Source organism: Ovis canadensis, chromosome 1 (genome assembly GCF_042477335.2).
Source record: "Ovis canadensis isolate MfBH-ARS-UI-01 breed Bighorn chromosome 1, ARS-UI_OviCan_v2, whole genome shotgun sequence".
Taxonomy (NCBI): domain Eukaryota; kingdom Metazoa; phylum Chordata; class Mammalia; order Artiodactyla; family Bovidae; genus Ovis; species Ovis canadensis.
The window spans coordinates 241,674,500-241,693,964 of NC_091245.1; the positions used below are offsets into that span (position 1 = coordinate 241,674,500).

At 42.2% G+C, this 19,465-nt stretch overlaps 1 protein-coding gene across 2 annotated transcripts in view; it reads left to right on the forward strand.

The window, feature by feature from the left end:
* Window positions 1-19,465, forward strand: part of WWTR1 (WW domain containing transcription regulator 1) — a 146,934-nt gene that overhangs the window by 101,454 nt on the left and 26,015 nt on the right. For both annotated transcript variants that reach the window (XM_069562805.1, XM_069562814.1), the window contains exon 4: window positions 13,073-13,275. In XM_069562805.1, the coding sequence (XP_069418906.1) occupies window positions 13,073-13,275 (203 nt within the window). The remainder of the gene's footprint in view (window positions 1-13,072; window positions 13,276-19,465) is intronic.

Sequence of the window (19,465 nt, forward strand, 5' to 3'; positions counted from 1 at the left end):
GTTACTGAGTTCGGGTTGCCACACTCTGCACCTGGAGTAGTTTTAAAATCATTCAGGAAAGCTAACCAATAAAAAGCTACAATAAACTCTCTCCTGACTAATGAAAATAAATGCATGGATCAGAGTTTCCATTTCCTGCTGGGATAAAAGTATACCTATTGTCTGAAGATAATAAAACAAGAAAAGTTTTGGTTTTGCTGCTGTTGCCAGGCCATGGAATAAAATTCAAAGACACAAAGATAACTTTGTGAAGCGGGATGGTGAAGCACCCAGTTTCCTCTTTTTTTTTCCTCAGTTAGTCATTAAGTGCCTAAATCACTGCCTTCATAGATGTGCTTTCTGCTCGGCCACTTTTGATAAATCTTTCAATAGCCCAGAAATCAGATGGAATCAAGTAGCACTTTCTGGTGCTGCTTTAGGTGGAAGAAATATGATTTCTTTATAGCTGAAGGATCCAGAAGAAATGAATGTCAGAGAGATGAGATTTTTTTTTTCATAGCTTGTTCTAGATCTCTTACAACAATGAAAACTGGTGTTGAAATCCTTTACATGCCAGTAAAATATACATTTTATAATGTCTATTTTAAAAAATTATTATTTCATTGTAAAATATATATTCACTGTTCATGCATTTATTTTCGTTAGTCAGGAGAGAGTTTATTGGAGGTGATGCATTTGCTGTGCTGTGCTGTGGTTAGTTGCTCAGTCATGTCCAACTCTTTGTGACCCTATGGATTGTGATCAGACGACCCGCTAGGCTCTTCTGTCCATTGGATTCTCCAGGCAAGCATACTGAAGGGATCTTGAGGGGATCTTCCCGAGCCAGGTATCAAGCCCTGGTCTCCTGCATTGTAGGCAGACTCTTTACCATCTGAGCCCCCAGGGAAGCCCTGATGCATTTGCTAGGAAAACATGAAAATCCATGTAACAGGCTTTTCCATCTTTACATCTAAGAGAATAGAGTTGCCTGGATGTTTGCACCCTGGTTTGTTGACTCGATTACTGTTTGGATGGACACACAGGATGGCGGGTAGGAAAATTGTTGGCTGCTGCTAAAATTCAGGGATTCCTGTGAAGTAAATGTAGGTTGGGTTACAAGTCTAAAACCAGTTAGACTGAGCCGGGGGCATCTGGAGAATCTAAGATCCACCTGTCTGATTCTGGGGGCACCTGGAAGTGATGTTAAGGTTTGAAGTCGAGAAAGAGTGTCTGAATGTACATAGATCCCAGAATTTTGTGTCTTATCAACTGAGCCAGCTGAGAAATGTCCTTAGAATTATTCTCACCCAGAATTGGAATAAAGAGCTCAGTGTGAAGTTGGGATAGTGCAACTTCTTGGTTTAATACTTTACAGATTTTTGGAACCGAATGCACCCTGAAGTGAAAAGCTGCTTTTTTTTTTTTTTTTTTTTGCTGACCTTGTTGGACAGCTAATACTGTTTCTGGGAAATAAGAGAAACAAGCGACTCATTGTTGGCAGGAGCTGAGAGAGACGCAAGAAGGGCGAGAGACGTGTCTGCAGCCTTTTTACCCCCCTTCGTTGAATCGTGACTGAGTTCAGGCTGGACTGAGACTGGGTTTGTCTTTCTACCTCCGTAGACATGTGTTTTCCATCAGACTGGGCTGCAGGACACCTGACATTGGCCGGTTCACACGAGTTAAACCCTGTATGGCCCAGAAACAGAGAGAAAAAGACCCGCAGCTGTACCCAGACACTCTCGATGCGGAAATATTTTTGAAGCTTGGTGTGGCTAGGTCCATGCATATGTCAGATACAATTTACACCTGTATGTTTTGGCTTCTCTCTGTTGCATATCATCATTTCCCCGGAGCCTCTGTGGCCAGAAGGGCTAGTATTGCTTGTTGGCGCCACCTCTTCTGGTTGAACCCTTCCTGTATTATGAAATATAATGCTTCAATGATACCTGATTTGGCCTTTTTTTTCTTTTTTTTAAGGATGGAAGAAGAAAGCCCTATGTATACCATTTTCTGTAACAGCAGATCCCACAAACAGGGTGTCATCCTAACATGTGACTATGTTGATTTCATCATTTTACAAGTAAATAAGTTAATTAAATTAGTCTGCTTTGGACTTTTTTGTGAAATAGGGCAAAGGAAACTCCTCTTAATCCTTGTCACCAAATTTAACTCAGTAAATAGTTTTTGACTGCAGGGCCGGGCAGTGATTGGTGGTCAGTGCAGCTGACGCCAGCCATGCATTCCAGCACATTGCCTGAGCTTCCTAGGTTTGTCACAGTCTATGCTTGTGATTTGTGCTGAGTCAATTAACCTTCCAAGTTTCTTCATCTCTCAAATGAGTGAACTGGCTTAAATCATTGGTTTTAAATTGTGTCCCAAGGCCCCATGCCAGGGTTTTGGGGCATGCAAGCAGAAGCTAAGCTTAGTTAGTATCCAGTCTCCAAGAGCCATGTCTGTCCAACATATTTTAAAACTTTGTTTAATATTTTGACTCAAGAGTTGGGAAACGCCTGTAGGGAAAGCAGAGTGAAAGCCAGACTGAGACAATTTAGAGAAGAGAATCAAAGGAGTGCCTTTTAAGCATTCACTGACACTAGCACAGGCTGCAGGCATGCTGTGAATGAACCCCTGCACATGTGGGGTGTCTCTGTTTCATGCCATATATCAGGCTCTGGGGAAAGATCCTGCTGCTAAAAGATTGAGGAACTTGGTCAAAATGGACTAAGCTCCTTCCAGCCTGAACTTCTGTGGTGATGCTTCAAAGTGGGGTAAATACATGGCCACAGCTATGATGAGGATGGTGGGATTTGTAAAACACTAACGGTAAAACAAGAACAAAATGCATTGGGTCCTCAATAGGGAGTTATGCTCCGGGAGTAAAGAGAAAGCTGCAAGAAAAATCTATTATTCGTTAAATATCCACTTATAAGAGTATCAGTTCAGTTCAGTTCAGTTCAGTTGCTTAGTCGTGTTCGACTCTTTGCGACCTCATGAACTGCGGCACGCCAGGCCTCTCTGTCCATCACCACCTCCCCGAGTCCACCCAAACCCATGTCCATCGAGTCAGTGATGCCATCCAACCATCTCCTCCTCTGTCGTCCCCTAATCCTCCTGCCCTAAATCTTCCAAAGAGTATGGGATGTAATAATTAAAATGCATCCCGAACAGAAAGATTTGTGTCTGTGTGTGTAGTGGGGATGGGTTTCCCGTTTGCTCTTTTCTTTTAAATTAAAAAAAAAAAAAAAGCCTCTGCTGATCATCTTTAAAATGAATTGATATTTTACTACCCATTTCTGACCCATAAATCCATACACATTCTCAGGGAGAATGTATTTGGTGCCTTCTGTGTGCATCAACAAGTCAGATTTGAAATAAATTTCAAATTTATTGAAATTTGTTCTGGGTTTTTAAGGAATATTCTTACCAGTGGAGTTGATTCTAAAGGACAGGGGGAGACTTGGTTTTGTTTATAAAGAGCATGAATCCAGCCCTCAGGAAGGTGAGAGTTCAAATCACAGGAAGAGAACAGTTCAGTGTTTCTTAAAAGTGCTTCTGTTCACTGTGTGTGGCTCAACCTAGAATCCAGAGAGAAAGATTTCCTGACTTGAAGGCTCATATGTATGAGCAATACAGTGCAATGGCATAATAGTGCTTCATTTCTTTAAAAAGTTGCAGAGTAAGTGCCGGAGTAATAGTCCCTCTGCCAATCATCACGTGTGAGTGTGCGATGCCTTGTCCAACTCTTTGTGACCCTATGGACTGTTGCCCACCAGGCTTCTCTGTCCACAGGATTCTCTAGGCAAGAATACTGGACTGGGTTGCCATTTCCTCCTCCAGGGATCTTTCCAACCCAGGGATCGAACCCACATCTCTTGCATCTCCTGCATTGGCAGGTGGATTCTTGACTGCTGGTGTCACCTGAGAGGCACTGATTACCAAGTTGTATGGGTGCAAAAGGACAGACAGCCGGTCGTAACTGATGGAGGACACATTGAGAGCTGATTTGATGGACAGCCTGACTGTCATTCTGAATATCAAATGGTTCTCTCCTATGAGTGCTGATTCTCTTTGTAAGGAAACATGTTAGGATGGAAATAGGAAACTTGGGTCCTACTGCCATGAGTTAGCTCTGGGAATGTGGGCAGTCACAGGTGTAGGGTGACCAGCCACAGCATCTGCTTGGGACTCTTCCAGATTTAGCCCTGAAAGTCCCATGTCCCAGGAAACCCCTTAGTACAACCAGGACAATTGGTCACCCTCTCTGACAGACCTGTATCATCATTTGTAAGATGGGGACAAAGAATGGAATCGTAACAGCCCACACTGCAGAAGAGCTCGTGTTGCCCTCTTGGTGTTAAGTTTCTGGAATGTGTTTCCGATGCAATTCGTATAAACATAGTCCAAACATCAAACTGAGTTTAACACCTGTTCCATCTGGGAGGAAGAATTTTCCCCACATCCCAGATCATACCCAACGTATGTATTCAAATGTTGCATTTTCACCTACTTTGAGGAAATTGTAACCAGATTTTCGCAATAATAAGTCAGCCCTTCAAAGGGTTGCTGTCAGAAGGGTGCTTTAGAGTTCTTGATGTTGTTTTATCATAGAAGCTGGTTAAAAAAAAGGAAACCCCCAAACTAAAATAAAAGTTTATTTTGAAAAAACAGAAGTTCGTTTAGCTGGATTGTGCTTACCGCCTATGAAAATTGATACACAAGTTAAACCATCTTAGAAATCTTCCTGTTAAATCAATATTTGATGATGGAGAATGTCAGCGGCTGTTATTCTGGCAGTCTCTTATAACCCTGGCTTTCCCTGTGCTTTGTTTTGTTTTGTTTTGTTGTTGTTGTTGTTGTTGGTACTTTGTATCTTGAACAGCAGTGGGTAATTCTAGGCACAGGGAACCACTTTGTCCAACATCTATAGGTTGCATGTCCCTTTCTGTGACTCCACACTCCACACTGCTGCTCAGTTGACTTTGAGACGCTCAGCACGTAGTAGGAGCTTAATAAATATTCATTCATTTTCAATTCAATTCGCAATTCATTACTGCCAAGACATCTGCTAAGATGCAGGGGACCAGCATTTTCAGTATCCCTCCTCAGGAGAACAAGGTTGAGAAGGGCTATATTTTATAACTCTCTCTTGGAAAGTCTCATTGTTTGTATGTTAAAGTCTTTGAGAAATTCTGCAATAAAATAAATTCTTTTAACTTTGTTTAGCCCAGTATTTCCCAATCTTAATTGACCATGAAACATGGGAAGCAGCTGTTATAATCTTTTAAACTTTTAACGTAACATCTATTTGCTCCCATGGGACACACTTAGACCATGTTTTCTTTCTTTCTTCTTTCGTTCCTTTCTTTATTTTTTCTTCCTGCCTTCCTTTCATTCTTTTAATTTGGCCATGCAGTGCGGCACGTGGATCTTAGTTCCCTGACCAGAGATCGAACCCGAGGCCCCCTAACCTGGAAGCACAGAGTCTTAACTACTAGATCACCAGGGAAGTCCCCAGACCATGTTTTCTTTTTAATATTTATCCATTTTTAATATACCCTATAATATCTATTCATTTTTTATATATGCTATGGAGATTATTTGATAGTGAGTATTGAAAAGACAGTGCCAAACACGGTTCCTGGTATTTATTGAAGATGTGATTACTATACACACACATACATACACAGACACACACATGTTCTTCTTATATCTGTTTTAGATTTTCAGAAAAAATCATGATAGAGTTCTCATATACCTCTCACCCGAATTCCTGTGTTAGTAACATCTTACATTGTATGATATTAACATACAATAAAAACAGATGTTATCATTAATAAACCAATATGGATACATTATTATTAACTAACTTCCATACTTTATTCAGATTTTCTTAGTTTTTTTCTTAATGTCCCCAGCTGTATACCACCTTATCTTTACTTGTCATGTCTCCTTAAGCTGTTCTTGGCTATGAAAGTTTCTTAGACTTTCCTTGTTTTTGATGACCTTGATAATTCTGAGTACAGCTTAGGAATTTTATAGGATTTCCCGCTATGGGAATTTGTCTGATGTTTTTCTCCGATCAGGTTGGGATGATGGGTCTTGGGGAGGAGGACCACAGAAATAAAGTACCATTCTCATCACATCTTATCAAGGGTCATGTCATCACCATGGCTTATCACTGTTGATGTTGATCTTGATCACCTGCCCAGTGTACAAAATTCCTCCCCTGTAAAGTTGCTGTCCCTCACTACCATTGGATAACTGTGCTCATTGGGAGGAGGTTACTATGTACAGTCCATACATCAGGAGTGGGAGTTTTCTCCCCTTCATTGAGGACAGTGCATCTACATTAAATTATCTGAAATTTGTTTGCCTCTTCTCCTGGCATTCATTTATTTATTCAATTATTTGTTTATATGAGTGTAGACTCATGGACATTATATTTTTACTAAAATAATGAATCATAGCAACATAGGAAGCTCTCTCCATTCTTGACAGAGAGTACAGAAGCTGGATAATGGGTACTGGGAGAGGAAGAATTCATGCAGTGCTGGGCAGGCCTCCCCCCTCAATTGCATGGAATTGTGCCTCTGACATGTTAACAAAACCGTATGGTTTTCAAAATTAATTAATTAATTTGGCTGCACTGGGCCTTAGTTGCAGCACGCAGGATCTTTATTTGCAGCCTGTGGGATCTAGTTCCCGGACTAGGGATGGAACCTAGGCCCCCTGCAGTGGGAGCACAAAGTCTTAGCCACTAGATCACCTGGGAAGTCCAAAACCGCGTTTTTAAAGTTCAACTCAAAGAGCTATGCATAGAAACACCACAGCTGAGGAGCTGTTGTCAAGAGGAGAATGGAGGCTGAGGAGAAGAGGAGAAATGCCTAACTAACAACAAGTATTCCTCTTTGCCCTCCCTAGATTCACGTGTGCGTCACAGAGAAGGATTGTGTCTTTCTAGGGCTTAGGTGTGGCGTCTAGCCATTGGCACGCTGGTTGTCCTTTCCGTAATCTGCTCAGAGCCAGCCTGATGCAGGCCCGTGATGGGTTTTGTAGTTGAGCCCAACCTTATGGTTTTGTTTTCTTCACTTGGCATTGTTTGTGTGTGTGTGTGTGTATAGCCACAGCCTATTTTTAAAAAAAGGTGGAGGGGGAAAGCAAGCCCAGGACACAGAAAACCAAGCCACTGAACTTTTCCGAGGCCAGAGAGACTTTTGTCAAACATTCCAGGAGGCTCGCTGGGCAGCCTGATTCCCTGGCCTCCCTCCTAGTCTGCAGCTCCTGGCTTGGGGAAGCTGCCAAAATACTCTGTCTATGAGCCGTCGCTCTCAGTTCCTGGTGCTGCAAAAGGCAAAAAGTTCAGGAGTGAAGCCTTAACCTTTTTCTTGTCTACTTCTTATACAGCAAATGACATGCTGGCTTAAAATGGAGTCCAGGGACCTTCCTGGCCTCGAATCTTGTGGGGCCTTTGTAGACATGACCGAGTGGTATGTTGGCTGGAGCAAGTTAGAGGGTGTATCAGTGTCCCAGTGGGTATTAGCCAGAGGGTCATGGGTAGACCCCATGCACCTCTGCACACCCCATTCCCATGTTGACCATTTACTTCACAGTCATTGACTCAGAAGAGTGTTCCTATCTCAAATGCTGTGGAGTTTGTTTTTCTTGGTGTTTTCTTTTATATTGAATAATAGCAGTGAAATATGTCTGGTTACATGTCTGTGGAGCGTGGTTATGTTTGATGGCCAAACACTCAAGAGAAAGTCAATTATTGAAGAAGGAAAAACAAAAGGGAAAAGGAGATGAAAACAGTGAAAAAGATAAATGTGAATTTGAATTTAAATTCTGACTCTCTTGGAAGGGAAAAAAAGAGAAGTCTCTGCTTTAGTTTTAATGATTCCTGCTTATATGGAGAACACTTCTGTTTGGGTTATTCCTTTCTGTGGGGGCTGGCAAAAGTCTAGAACTGACTAGGTCTTTAGCATTTTTAAGGCATTAAATGGTAGTCTGTCCTTAACTGGTTTGGCCTCAGATACTGCATTTGAGGGGACTTCCCTGGTGGCTTAGATGGTAAAGCGTCAGCCTACAATACGGGAGACCCGGGTTCAATCCCTGGTTTGGGAAGATCTCCTGGAGAAGGAAATGGCAACCCACTCCAGTATTCTTGCCTGGAAAATCCCTGGTACGATATATACAGTCCATGGGGTCGCAAAGAGTTGGACACGACTGATCAATTATCACTTTCACTGCCTTTGAGATACTATACTTTTTTTTTTTCATTTCTTAAACTAAACTATTCTTTCCGTAAAGTGTTATGGGATATTATCCCAAGAAGTATTTCGTTTGTTGCAAATCTAGATGTTTTCCTTCTGTATTCTCCCAAGGACTTCCTCTCTGTTTATCTCTGTCTTGAAATTCTGCCCCTCTTTGTCTCTGAGTAGCTACGAAAGCAGTGGTTTTAAAGAACCTCAACCATCGGTAAAGTTCACAAGATTCAACCTAATAAAAGGTTCAGTAAGTAACCCTCTGAAATGAAACAACTACAAGAGCAACAGGGTAAACCTTGGGCACGTGGAGTGAGTCAGGACACCTGGCTTCTAGGCCGTGACTATTTTATGACCTTCCCCCTGTTCACTGTTTCTCTGAGTATTGCTTCCTCATCTCTACGTGGAAAAGTTGCTCCAGGCAGGCTCTTAGTTTTGAGGATCTTGACCATATTTTAAGCCTTATTTGTTGTTTTTCAAATAATTTGGGGTTTACCTCCTTTCATTCCACCAAGAACATATTTGGCATATTTGATGCCTCCATGACCATGCTTTTGTTTTCTGTTTTCTATTTTTGCATTTGTATATTTTACATAAGTAATACACACAGGAAAACTTCAAACAGTACAGAAGGGGAAAAGGAAAACCTCTTCCCAGCCCTGACACCCAGTTTCCTCTCCAGAGGCACCTACTGCTGTGTATTTTTCTTGAGAAATTTACTGTTTTATGTATAAGATGCACCCCATCCCACCCCTATTTTTCTAATTATAACTACTATGCTCTTACAATACATCCTATTCCTTGGATTTTTTTCCCCCTTCTGAAAATTGCTTCTTAGAGATTGTTTCATAGAAGTAACTACAGAGTTTCTTTATTCTTTGGAATAGTTACATAGCCTTCCTCTGAATAAATCATGATCTCTTATTGGTGGACTGTTACGGACAGTATCACGATGAATTTTCTCATACAGACTTCCCTGTTGGTGAGTGTGATTTATTTTGAAGACAAAGCTATTGGCTAAGTTCTATTCTCTTCCAGTCTTTACAGTTAATAACTGGAGATGTTTAGTCTAAATGGTCAAATCTAAATTAAATGGAAGAAAGCAGCATGTCCACCATGCCTCCCTGTAGATGGTCCCTGTAAGGGCTGGTGTTTTAAAGAGGCTAGCAAAGGTGTGGTTTTTAGAAGCGATCTCCACCCAGTCTTAAACTCCCCCCAGATAAGAATGCAGATGTCACTAAAACCTGACTCCCAGTGTCTGGATGAACACAATGACAGGGCTGGCTTCCCAAGTCATGGAAGATAGTTCTGATCCAGTTGACTTGGCATGTCAGTAAGTACCAGACCTGAGTCAGTTTTAATACTTTTCAAGGGATCTGAGTTATAAAAATTAACCTCCAGGGATTTATCTGGCAGTCCAGTGGGTAAGACTATACTTCCACTGCAGGGAGCAAGGGTTCAATCTCTACTCAGGGAACTAAGATCCTGCATGCCACATGGAGTGGCCAAAAAAACAAAAAACAAAAAACAAAAAACCTCTGAACTACTAACAAAAATTTAACATGTTCAAGCCTCTTTTTCCTAACCTAGGGATTTGTGATATTGGAAATATTTAATTTACACATTCCTCTTATAGACACAATCGGGCTTCTTTTTCCTGTGGTAGTTACATCAGATAAATAGGAACATACTTTTACAGAAGGTGCAGAAACAACTGTACCTGGAGATAATCACTATTTTTCTATCTAAGCTTCCTTCTTCTGGCCTGAAAGAGGTCTTATGAATTAAACCCTTCTGAGTATCTGGACTTTGTCTTACTTGAATCTTTATTTTAAGAAAATTTTTCCCTATGACACAGTATGTGCCCAATCCGTGACCCTCCCACCCAGGCCTTCAAATAGAGATTGTAATTATGCTCCAAGCTGTAGAAATGAACTACTTATTTCAGTTATTTTGGCATCAGTCACAACGATGCTTTTTTTCTGCTCTTGGACTAAGAACATAAGGAATGCCCAGCTGGTTTCATTCATTCATCCCATCATTTACCAAGTTTCCTTCTGTGCCAGGAGGTGAGAGTTCTTGGCGGTGGAGTTGATTCAGGAAGTGAAACCCAAACTATTTTTGCAGAATACTCCAGAATCTTACCTTGTCTTGAGCGACTTCTCTGTGATTAGGCAGAGTTGTCAGCCTGTCCAAACCCTCCTTCAGGCCTTCCTACTTGTAACCTGAGCAACCTTTGGGCCCAGGAGCCCGTTTTAAGGGCCTGCTGTTTACGTGGCCTTTCATCGTGGTCCATTGAAGGCAAATTGTGTGTAGGGGGGTTGCCCCAGTTTCAGTGATTGTTCCTGGACTTTGGTCTCAGGTGTGACAGAGGGTGGCGAAGGACAGTTGAAAGGGCAGGTGGACAGGGTATCAGGAGTTCAACTTCAGCTCCAGTTGTACCTGTTTCTAAGCAGAGCACACCCCTTGCCTCCCTGGCTTTCACAAAATAAAAAGCTGAACTAGATGTTCTCCAGGAATCTTTACAAAGCCTAACATTTTAGTGCTCTACCGACAAGCTTCCCTGGTGGCTCAGATGCTTGAAAATCCACCTGCAATGCAGGAGACCCGAGTTCGATCCCTGGGTTGGGAAGATCCGCTGGAGAAGGAAACGGCTATCCACTCCAGTATTTTGGCCTGGAGAATTCCATGGACAGAGGGGCCTGGCTGGCTACAGTCCCTGGGGTTGCCAAGAGTCGGACACAACTGAGGAACTTTCACTTTAATTTTCACAGACAAGCGTAAAACCCCATCTTATTTCTTCATGCGTTCCTTGCAATAGCCTGTTAGTTCCTGTGAAGACAAGAGCTGTTTATCCAGCTACAAACCCAGCATCCAGCACACGGTGGGAATGCAATAAAGAGCTGAGTGAGTTAGTGGTAAATTTCAAAAAAGAGATTTTTATCCCACCTCTACTCCTATCCAGAGGAACTTCCTGTCAAGGAGCTAATTCTTCCTTAAGGAAGCCAGTTCTACAGAAAATCTTAAGTGGTGGTACTTTGTTTTCTCTTCCTTTCTTTTTAAACATTTTATGGAAGTGTAGTTGGTTTACAACATTGTATTAGTGTACAGCATAGTGATTCAGTTATACATATACATGTGTTCACTCCTTTTTAGATTCTTTTCCCATGTCGGTCATTATGTAGTACTGAGTAGAATTCCCTGTGCTACACAGTAGGCCCTTGTTGATTGTCTATTTTATATAGTGTGTGTATGTTAATCCCCAATTCCTGATTTATTCCTCCCCCCATTGTGTTTTCTCTTTGGTAGCCATAAGTTTGTTTTCTAGGCCTGTGAATCTGTTTCTGTTTTGTAAATATATTTTGTTCTTTTTCATGGCTGAGTGATATTCCGTTTATATGTGTACCATATCTGGTTTATCCATTCCTCTGTTGATGGACATTCAGGTGGCTTCCGTGTCTTGGCTATTGTAAATAGTGCTGCAGTGAACATTGGGGTTCATGTATCTTTTCAAGTTATGGTTTTCTCCAGATATATGCCCAGGAGTGGGATTGTTGGATAATATGGTAGTTCTATTTTTAGCTTTTAAGGAACTTCTGTACTGTTCTACATAGCGGTTGTACCAATTTATATTCCCACCAACAGTGTAGGAGGGTTCCCTGGTACTTTTTTTTCAGTGTGTATGTGTGTGTGTGTGTTTTAAAATTCACCTAAGAAAGTTTGGTTATAATATGTTCCCATGTAATATCTGTATCAAACTGAAGATCTGAAATTTTTCACTCTGAACTTTAAGTAAAATATGCCAATAATTTTATCTTTAAAGGTAATGATATAAAATATAGCACAAATTACAATTTTTTTTTTTTCTCAGAAATGAAGTAAGTATATAAAGTTACACATTGTTGCTTTTGGCCCTGACTTAGGAGCAAATAGACTGGAAAACATGGTTTTCTTTATTGTAGGATATTACCCAGTAGAAGTTAAGCAAATTTGGTAGGTAAACTGTCTTGAGAAAAACTAGCACTTTTTAAGATGCATTTTTTGGGGGGAGGGAACACTAATATAATTTATTAAACTATTTAAAAGTGTTTTGCAACGTGAAGTACTGTATGCTAAATTTTTAATATTGGTAAATACAGACAAATAGAAAATCCTTAAAAAGTTGAAAACACTTCTATGCCTTTATCCAGTCACAAACATGGTTAGCATCTTTTATATAATTTCTTTCTCACTAATAATTCTCACTAAATGTTCTCTAATCATTCACTCGTAATTTCTCACTAATATTGTCTTTGGGGCATCCTCTTTTAACAAAGCATGAATGGGGTCCTGCTTTTGTGTAGACCCCTGATCTAGGTGCTGTGTTTTACCTGTTAATTCGCCCACCTGTTCTAAATATTGTTTCACACCCACCACTATCAATGATCGCATGCCCTCCTTAGCTCTGCCATAAACATGCAGGTTGACTGAGGACAGGCACACACACCCAGATGTCCTGGTGAAATTAGCTTTCATGTTGTGGTAACCTTTGTGGAATTTGCTTATGACCACTATGTTCTATTTAAGGATTGAAATGTCCCTTAGACACAGGCAAGGTGTGAAATCAGACTTTTAACAGGGCACAAGAGCTAAGACTAGGTGGGTCAGGAGAGGGGCCAGTATCTGAGTCTCTGTGAATTGAATTAAGGTAATGATTACCTAAACAGTAATGATAAGCAGCAAAGTACTTGGGAGGGAATCTCAGGAATCTAAAGTCCACAGCATTCTGATGGTCTCTTTTTGATAAGGTGCTGTGGTCCTGGTCGCTCATCTCCCTGTTCTTCTCTCCATAGTGATGAATCACCAACACCAGCAGCAGATGGCACCCAGTTCCCTGAGCCAGCAGAACCATCCCCCTCAGAACCCATCAGCGGGGCTCATGAGTATGCCCAATGCACTGACCACCCAACAGCAGCAGCAGCAGAAGCTTCGGCTTCAGAGGATCCAGATGGAGAGAGAGAGGATTAGGATGCGCCAGGAGGAGCTCATGAGGCAGGTATGGCCTTCGGTGGTACCTGGTGGAGGCTTCGTGGTCAAGGCTACTAGGTAGGTAGCCACTTGCCATCAGAGTATAATAAATCTTTCTCCAGAGGCATTGGACTTCCCTGGTGGCTCAGACGGTAAAAGCGTCTGGCTACAATGCGGGAGACCTGGGTTCAATCCCTGGGTCAGGAAGATCCCCTGGAGAAGGAAATGGCAACCCACTCCAGTACTCTTGCCTGGAAAATCCCATGGATGGAGGAGCCTGGTGGGCTGCAGTTCATGGGGTGGCAAAGAGTCAGAATGAACTGAGCAACTTCACTTCACTTCCAGAAGCATTAAAGGCCCAAAACCCTGCTCCAAACTTCCGTTTTCTACTTGCACTATCTTGAGAGTCAAATCTAAAAGTTTTTATTGTATATTGGCATATAGGTGATCAACAACGTTGTGAGTTTCAGATGGACAGCAAAGGGACTCAGCCATACATAACACATATATCTATTCACGCCTAAACTCCCCCTTATCTAGGCTGCCACATAACATTGAGACTAGTTCCCTGCGCTATACAGTAGGTCTTTGTTGGTTACCTATTTTAAATATAGCAGGGTATACGTGTCCATCCCAAACTCCCTAACCATCCCTTCTTCCCATCCTTCCCCCTTCCCACCAAATAGCCTTTTTATTATATCACAATTTTGTGGTCAGGAGTTGAGGCAGGGCTCAGCTGGCCTCTTCTTCTATACATAGTGTAGACTGAAGTCACTTCAGTTCGGTTTGGTTCAGTTCAGTCGCTCAGTCATGTCCGACTCTTCGCGACCTCATGAATCGCAGCACGCCAGGCCTCCCTGTTCATCACCAACTCCCGGAGTTTACTCAAACTCATGTCCATCGAGTCGGTGATGCCATCCAGCCATCTCATCCTCTGTCGTCCACTTCTCCTCCTGCCCCCAATCTCTCCCAGCGTCAGGGTCTTTTCCAGTGAGTCAGCTCTTCGCATGAGGGGGCCAAAGTATTGTAGTTTCAGCTTTAGCATCAGTCCTTCCAATGAACACCCAGGACTGATCTCCTTTAGGATGGACTGGTTGGACCTCCTTGCAGTTCAAGGGACTCTCAAGAGTCTTCTCCAACACCACAGTTCAAAAGCATCAATTCTTTGGTGGTCAGCTTTCTTCACATCCATACATGACTACTGGAAAAACCATAGCCTTGACTAGACAGACCTTTGTTGACAAAGTAATGTCTCTGCTTTTGAATATGCTGTCTAGGTTGGTCATAACTTTCCTTCCAAAGAGTAAGCCATTTAGTGGTATTCAGCTGGTGGATGGGTTGACTTGGAGGGTCCAAGGTGAGTTTACTTAAGTGTGTGGCCTCATGGTGAGGTTGCTGAAAGTCTGGGCTTAGTTGGGACTAAAACTTGAAGTATTTGCCCATGGTATCTCTAGCTTGGCAGTCTTAGAGCAGTGGAACTATTCGATTTGCAATAGCAGCTTGGGTCTCCCTAAGAGAATGTTCTAAGAGATAGGAATTGAAAGCTGCCAGTGTATTAGGGCCTGGCTCTAGAAACTGCCACAGAATCACTTCTTTCATATTCTCTTGATCAAAGCGTCACAGTGTGCACCTTCCTCCTCTAATCCCCGCTCCCCTTCCCACCCCAAATTAGAGCAGATAACAGAGAGTGTTCCATGGAGGAAATGACAGTGAATCTATAGCTGTCTTTGATCTGCCATGAAGCATGAAGAAAAGAGAAAATTGAGGGGGCTTGAGAAAGCAAAATGCTTTGCCTGTGGACTCTGATAGAGGGGTCTGCAAAACTGCCTGGGCTCTAAATAGCCACCTCTGCAGCATCCTCCACTCGTTCGTGTATTCATGCAGTCAGTCCGTCCAAAGAGGGTGTGTCCTCAGTGAGTCAGGCTCAGTGCTTCCCTTCAAAAAATAAATGAAAGTCCTTGAAGGAGGCCATAGCCTTTTCCCCGCTGAAATGGCCTGGTCTGTGCAAGAGCAGAATTCTCTTCTGTGCTGCTCAACTAATGTAGCACAGGTTTTCTGGCCTCATCAGTTTTGCTGGCTGCATTTTGGGGAGGAAGGCTTCAGTTTATTGTTCTAATTCTTCAGACTTTGCCTTATGACTCACATGAAGCAGGGTACATGGGTAGCTTCCTTTCCATGTTTAAGGAAATGAGTAGTTTTGACTGTTCCAGAAAGCTTTTTTGCAGGGGGCTGGGGATATTAAACACTAATTTTTCCCTTTGGTACTATTATATTTGATACTTTCAAAAATATACACTCACTGCCATAGGTAAATAATGAATTTCTCATCAAATAAATTCTAAAATACAAAGTATCTGTACTGTGTGATACTTTATACTGTGTGAGGTGGCTTCCCTTGTGGCTCTGATGGTAAAGAATCTGCCTGCAATGCAGGAGACCTGGGTTCACTCCCTGGGTTGGAAAGATCCCTTGGAGAAGGGAATGGCTACCCACTCCAGTCTTCTTGCCTGGAGAATTCTATGGACAGAGAAGCCTCACAGGCTATAGTCCATGGGGTTGCAAAGAGTCAGACACGACTGAGTGACTAACAGTTACACTGTGTGAAGTTTAAAAACCATGATGAATTAAGAGAATTCCTTAGACAGTCTTTGAAAATGCGGGAAGTGAATATAAATTGTGCTTTGTTGTTCTGTTGAACTATCCTCTAAATTTGAGGAATACAACTTTGTAATATGACCATTATTATGCTTTTTTACCCTGAGGATTTATGTCTGAATTTTCGTAGTTATTTCAGGGTAACAGTTGTTTATACTGTTTTTAGATATACACTATCATGTTTCTTAGCAGGAAATGATTGTATTATGGTTTTCTGTCTTTGGATAATGATTCTACTTGGAATAATATATCTATTTTATAATATAGAGTAAATTAAATAGCAGTAGAGTAGAATTTATAGATTTTAATGGTTCCCCCCCCCCCCCCCACAAAGCTATGACTATCCTGCAAAGAATGACTTGCTTCTCAGTTTCTGTCTTGCTCTGTTTCTCTTTCTCTTACCCCACCTCCTCCTTTCCCACAGAAAGCATTTCTGAAAAGGGGTGGAGGAAAGTGCCCCAGATTGTTTCCCTTATGCCAACTTTAGGTGCCTTTGAACCAGAATGTTAGTATTGATGGTTTGTATTACAGAAATACCAACCAAGTTCCTTAAATGCTGATCCCTAGAGGCTGTGGAACTCAGAGTATTTTGCTTCAACACAGTGTCATTTCCCCTGTACAGGACCACGGGGAGAAATACTGTCCAGATTTGCTCACAGAGGTTCACATAGTTAGCTTTGAACGTGCAAGCACACACATATGGAGGAGGAGAAGATGGAATGGGTGGTCCTGATGTCTTCTCATCTTTATTATGGAGATGACACCAGCCTTATGGCAGAAAGTGAAGAGGAACTAAAAAGCCTCTTGATGAAAGTGAAAGAGGAGAGTGAAACAGTTGGCTTAAAGCTCAACATTCAGAAAATGAAGATCATGGCATCCAGTCCCATCACTTTATGGGAAATAGATGGGGAAACAGTTGAAACAGTGTCAGGCTTTATTTGGGGGGGCTCCAAAATCACTGCAGATGATGACTGCAGCCATGAAATTAAAAGACACTTACTCCTTGGAAGAAAAGTTATGACCAACCTAGATAGCATATTCAAAAGCAGAGACATTACTTTGCAACAAGGGTCCGTCTAGTCAAGGCTATGGTTTTTCCAGTGGTCATGTATGGATGTGAGAGTTGGACTGTGAAGAAAGCTGAGCACCAAAGAATTGATGCTTTTGAACTGTGGTGTTGGAGAAGACTCTTGTGAGTCCCTTGGACTGCAAGGAGATCCAACCAGTCCATTCTAAAGGAGATCAACCCTGGGTGTTCTTTGGAAGGAATGATGCTGAAGTTGAAACTCTAATACTTTGGCAAACTCATGTGAAGAGTTGACTCATTGGAAAAGACTTTGATGCTGGGAGGGATTGGGGGCAGGAGGAGAAGGGGACGACAGAGGATGAGATGGCTGGATGGCATCACGGACTCGATGGACGTGAGTCTGAGTGAACTCTGGGAGTTGGTGATGGACAGGGAGGCCTGGCGTGCTGCGATTCATGGGGTCGCAAAGAGTCGGACACGACTGAGCGACTGAACTGAACTGAACAGGAAGAAAGGTCTATAGAGACTTTTTTAAGCAGTGGAAGAAGTTTTCCTCCATCCAGAATTAGCTTGCTTCTCAGGGTCAAAGATATTTAAGACCGTACAATAAATGGTGTTAGAGTGATGACGGTTTTCTGGGGCATTTGCCAAGATGTCTGATTGTTCAGGTGTGGATTATGTGTATCATCTTGGTGTGTAGTTTTTTTGTTGTTGTTGTTTTTTTTACTTCTTTCTTTTGTTGCTTTGCTCTTAAGCATCACTATTTGAACTTAATGGACTGGAAGTAAAAGTGATACCTGGCTCACCTGTTTGGCTGCCTTCTAGCATCTGGTAGGAAGGTAGAGGCACTTTGGCCCTGAAAAGCTCTGAAGATTGTCAGTTCCATTTGTTCTTTCTGTCCCACTCCCCGTTCTTCATAGTCAACAACTGCCTGAATATCCTTTGCTCTCTGGGTACTTAGTAGTTCGCCTGCATGGTAAGTTGCTTCAGTCGTGTCCGACTCTGTGAGATCCTGTGGACTGTAGCCTGCCAGGGTCCTCTGTCCATGCAATTCTCCAGGCAAGAATACTGGAGTGGGTTGCCATGCCCTCCTGCAGGAGATCTTCCTGACCCAGTTATCCAACCCACATCCCTTATGTCTCCTGCACTGGCAGACAAGGTTCTTTACCATTTGTGCAGCCTCGTAATTTGCCTGGTCCCCCTGCAGTTTGCATGAGGGCCCTGGCTGTCTAGCCTGTCCTCTCAGAGCCCTTGCCCTGCAGGCAGGCCTTGACCTTCCTCTCACAGGAGAATTTCTGGGAGAGAAGCCCCTTCCTATCCTTCATCTCTAGGTAGGAAAGGGTTTTGGTACATTTTAATAAGTAGAATGAATTTATTCCCTAATTCTTGGGAAATTATCACTACTCTGTATTTTTTTTTAAAACTATTTATTTATTTATTTTTGGCTCCTTCGGGTCTTTGTTGCAGCACATAGGATCTTTTACTGTGGTGTACAGTCTTAGTGGCTTCTTGGCATGTGAGATCTTAGTTCCCTGACCAGGGATCGAACCTATGCCACCTGCATTTCAAGCGCAGAGTCTTAACCACTGTACTGCCACTTCACTTTGCCAGTAAAGTCCCCTGGAAGCTCCTTATATACTGTGTAAATATTGTTTTATTTTTCCTTCTTCTTCTTTCTGCTTTCTTGCCATTGTTCCTCTAGACATGTAGTCTGCGGAGAAAACAATTCCTTGGTCCTTGTTCCACAATCTGACGTATACCTTTTGATGCCAACTGAAATCACGTGGAAGATATTAACACAATGAATTTGAGGAAAGTCTGATTATAGATCTGAAGTGAACTTCCATTATTTCAGGATGGAAAATTATTTTCTGATTCCTTTTTTTGTCTTGTCTGTTTATTCACTCAACATTTGCATAGTGCAAAATAATAAAAAGATAAACGAGACACGGCTGCCTTCAGATAACTTACATTTTATCACTGGAGACAAAATGATTAATCTGAATTGGTGGCCAGAAGGATGAATTCAAACCGTTCCCTACTTTGTAGGGTTCCAGTGGCTGCCATCTTTGACTTTCATGATTGGAGCAGAGACCAGATCACCTGAGCCCAGAGTTCTGGGAAAGGAGCATAATGTGCTTTTTGCCTTCCTTTTCAGTCCCCACAGGCTAGCAAGTTGTTGGATAACTACAGAATTAGGATCAAAGGGCTGGTGAGGTTTGGTATCTCCCCTGATTAGCAATCTTTTTAAGTAGGAGAGTTTTGTTCAAATTGATTCCTATGCATTAACATTGGCTGCTGTAGCAGCACAGTTGAATTGCTTATATCTGATAACTGATGAATTATCTCAAAACATGGCAGGTGCTCCCAGGGCAGGGGTGCCAACAGGCCCAAAGGGATCCCAGCCAGGTCTGCAGAACGTGGCCTTATTAGGAAACTTTCTCTGCTTTCAGTGTCTCTCACAGACCTTATGGAGAATGACTTTTCGTGAAAGACATTCTCCATTGTCCGTGATAATGAGAGTTTTATTTTTTGC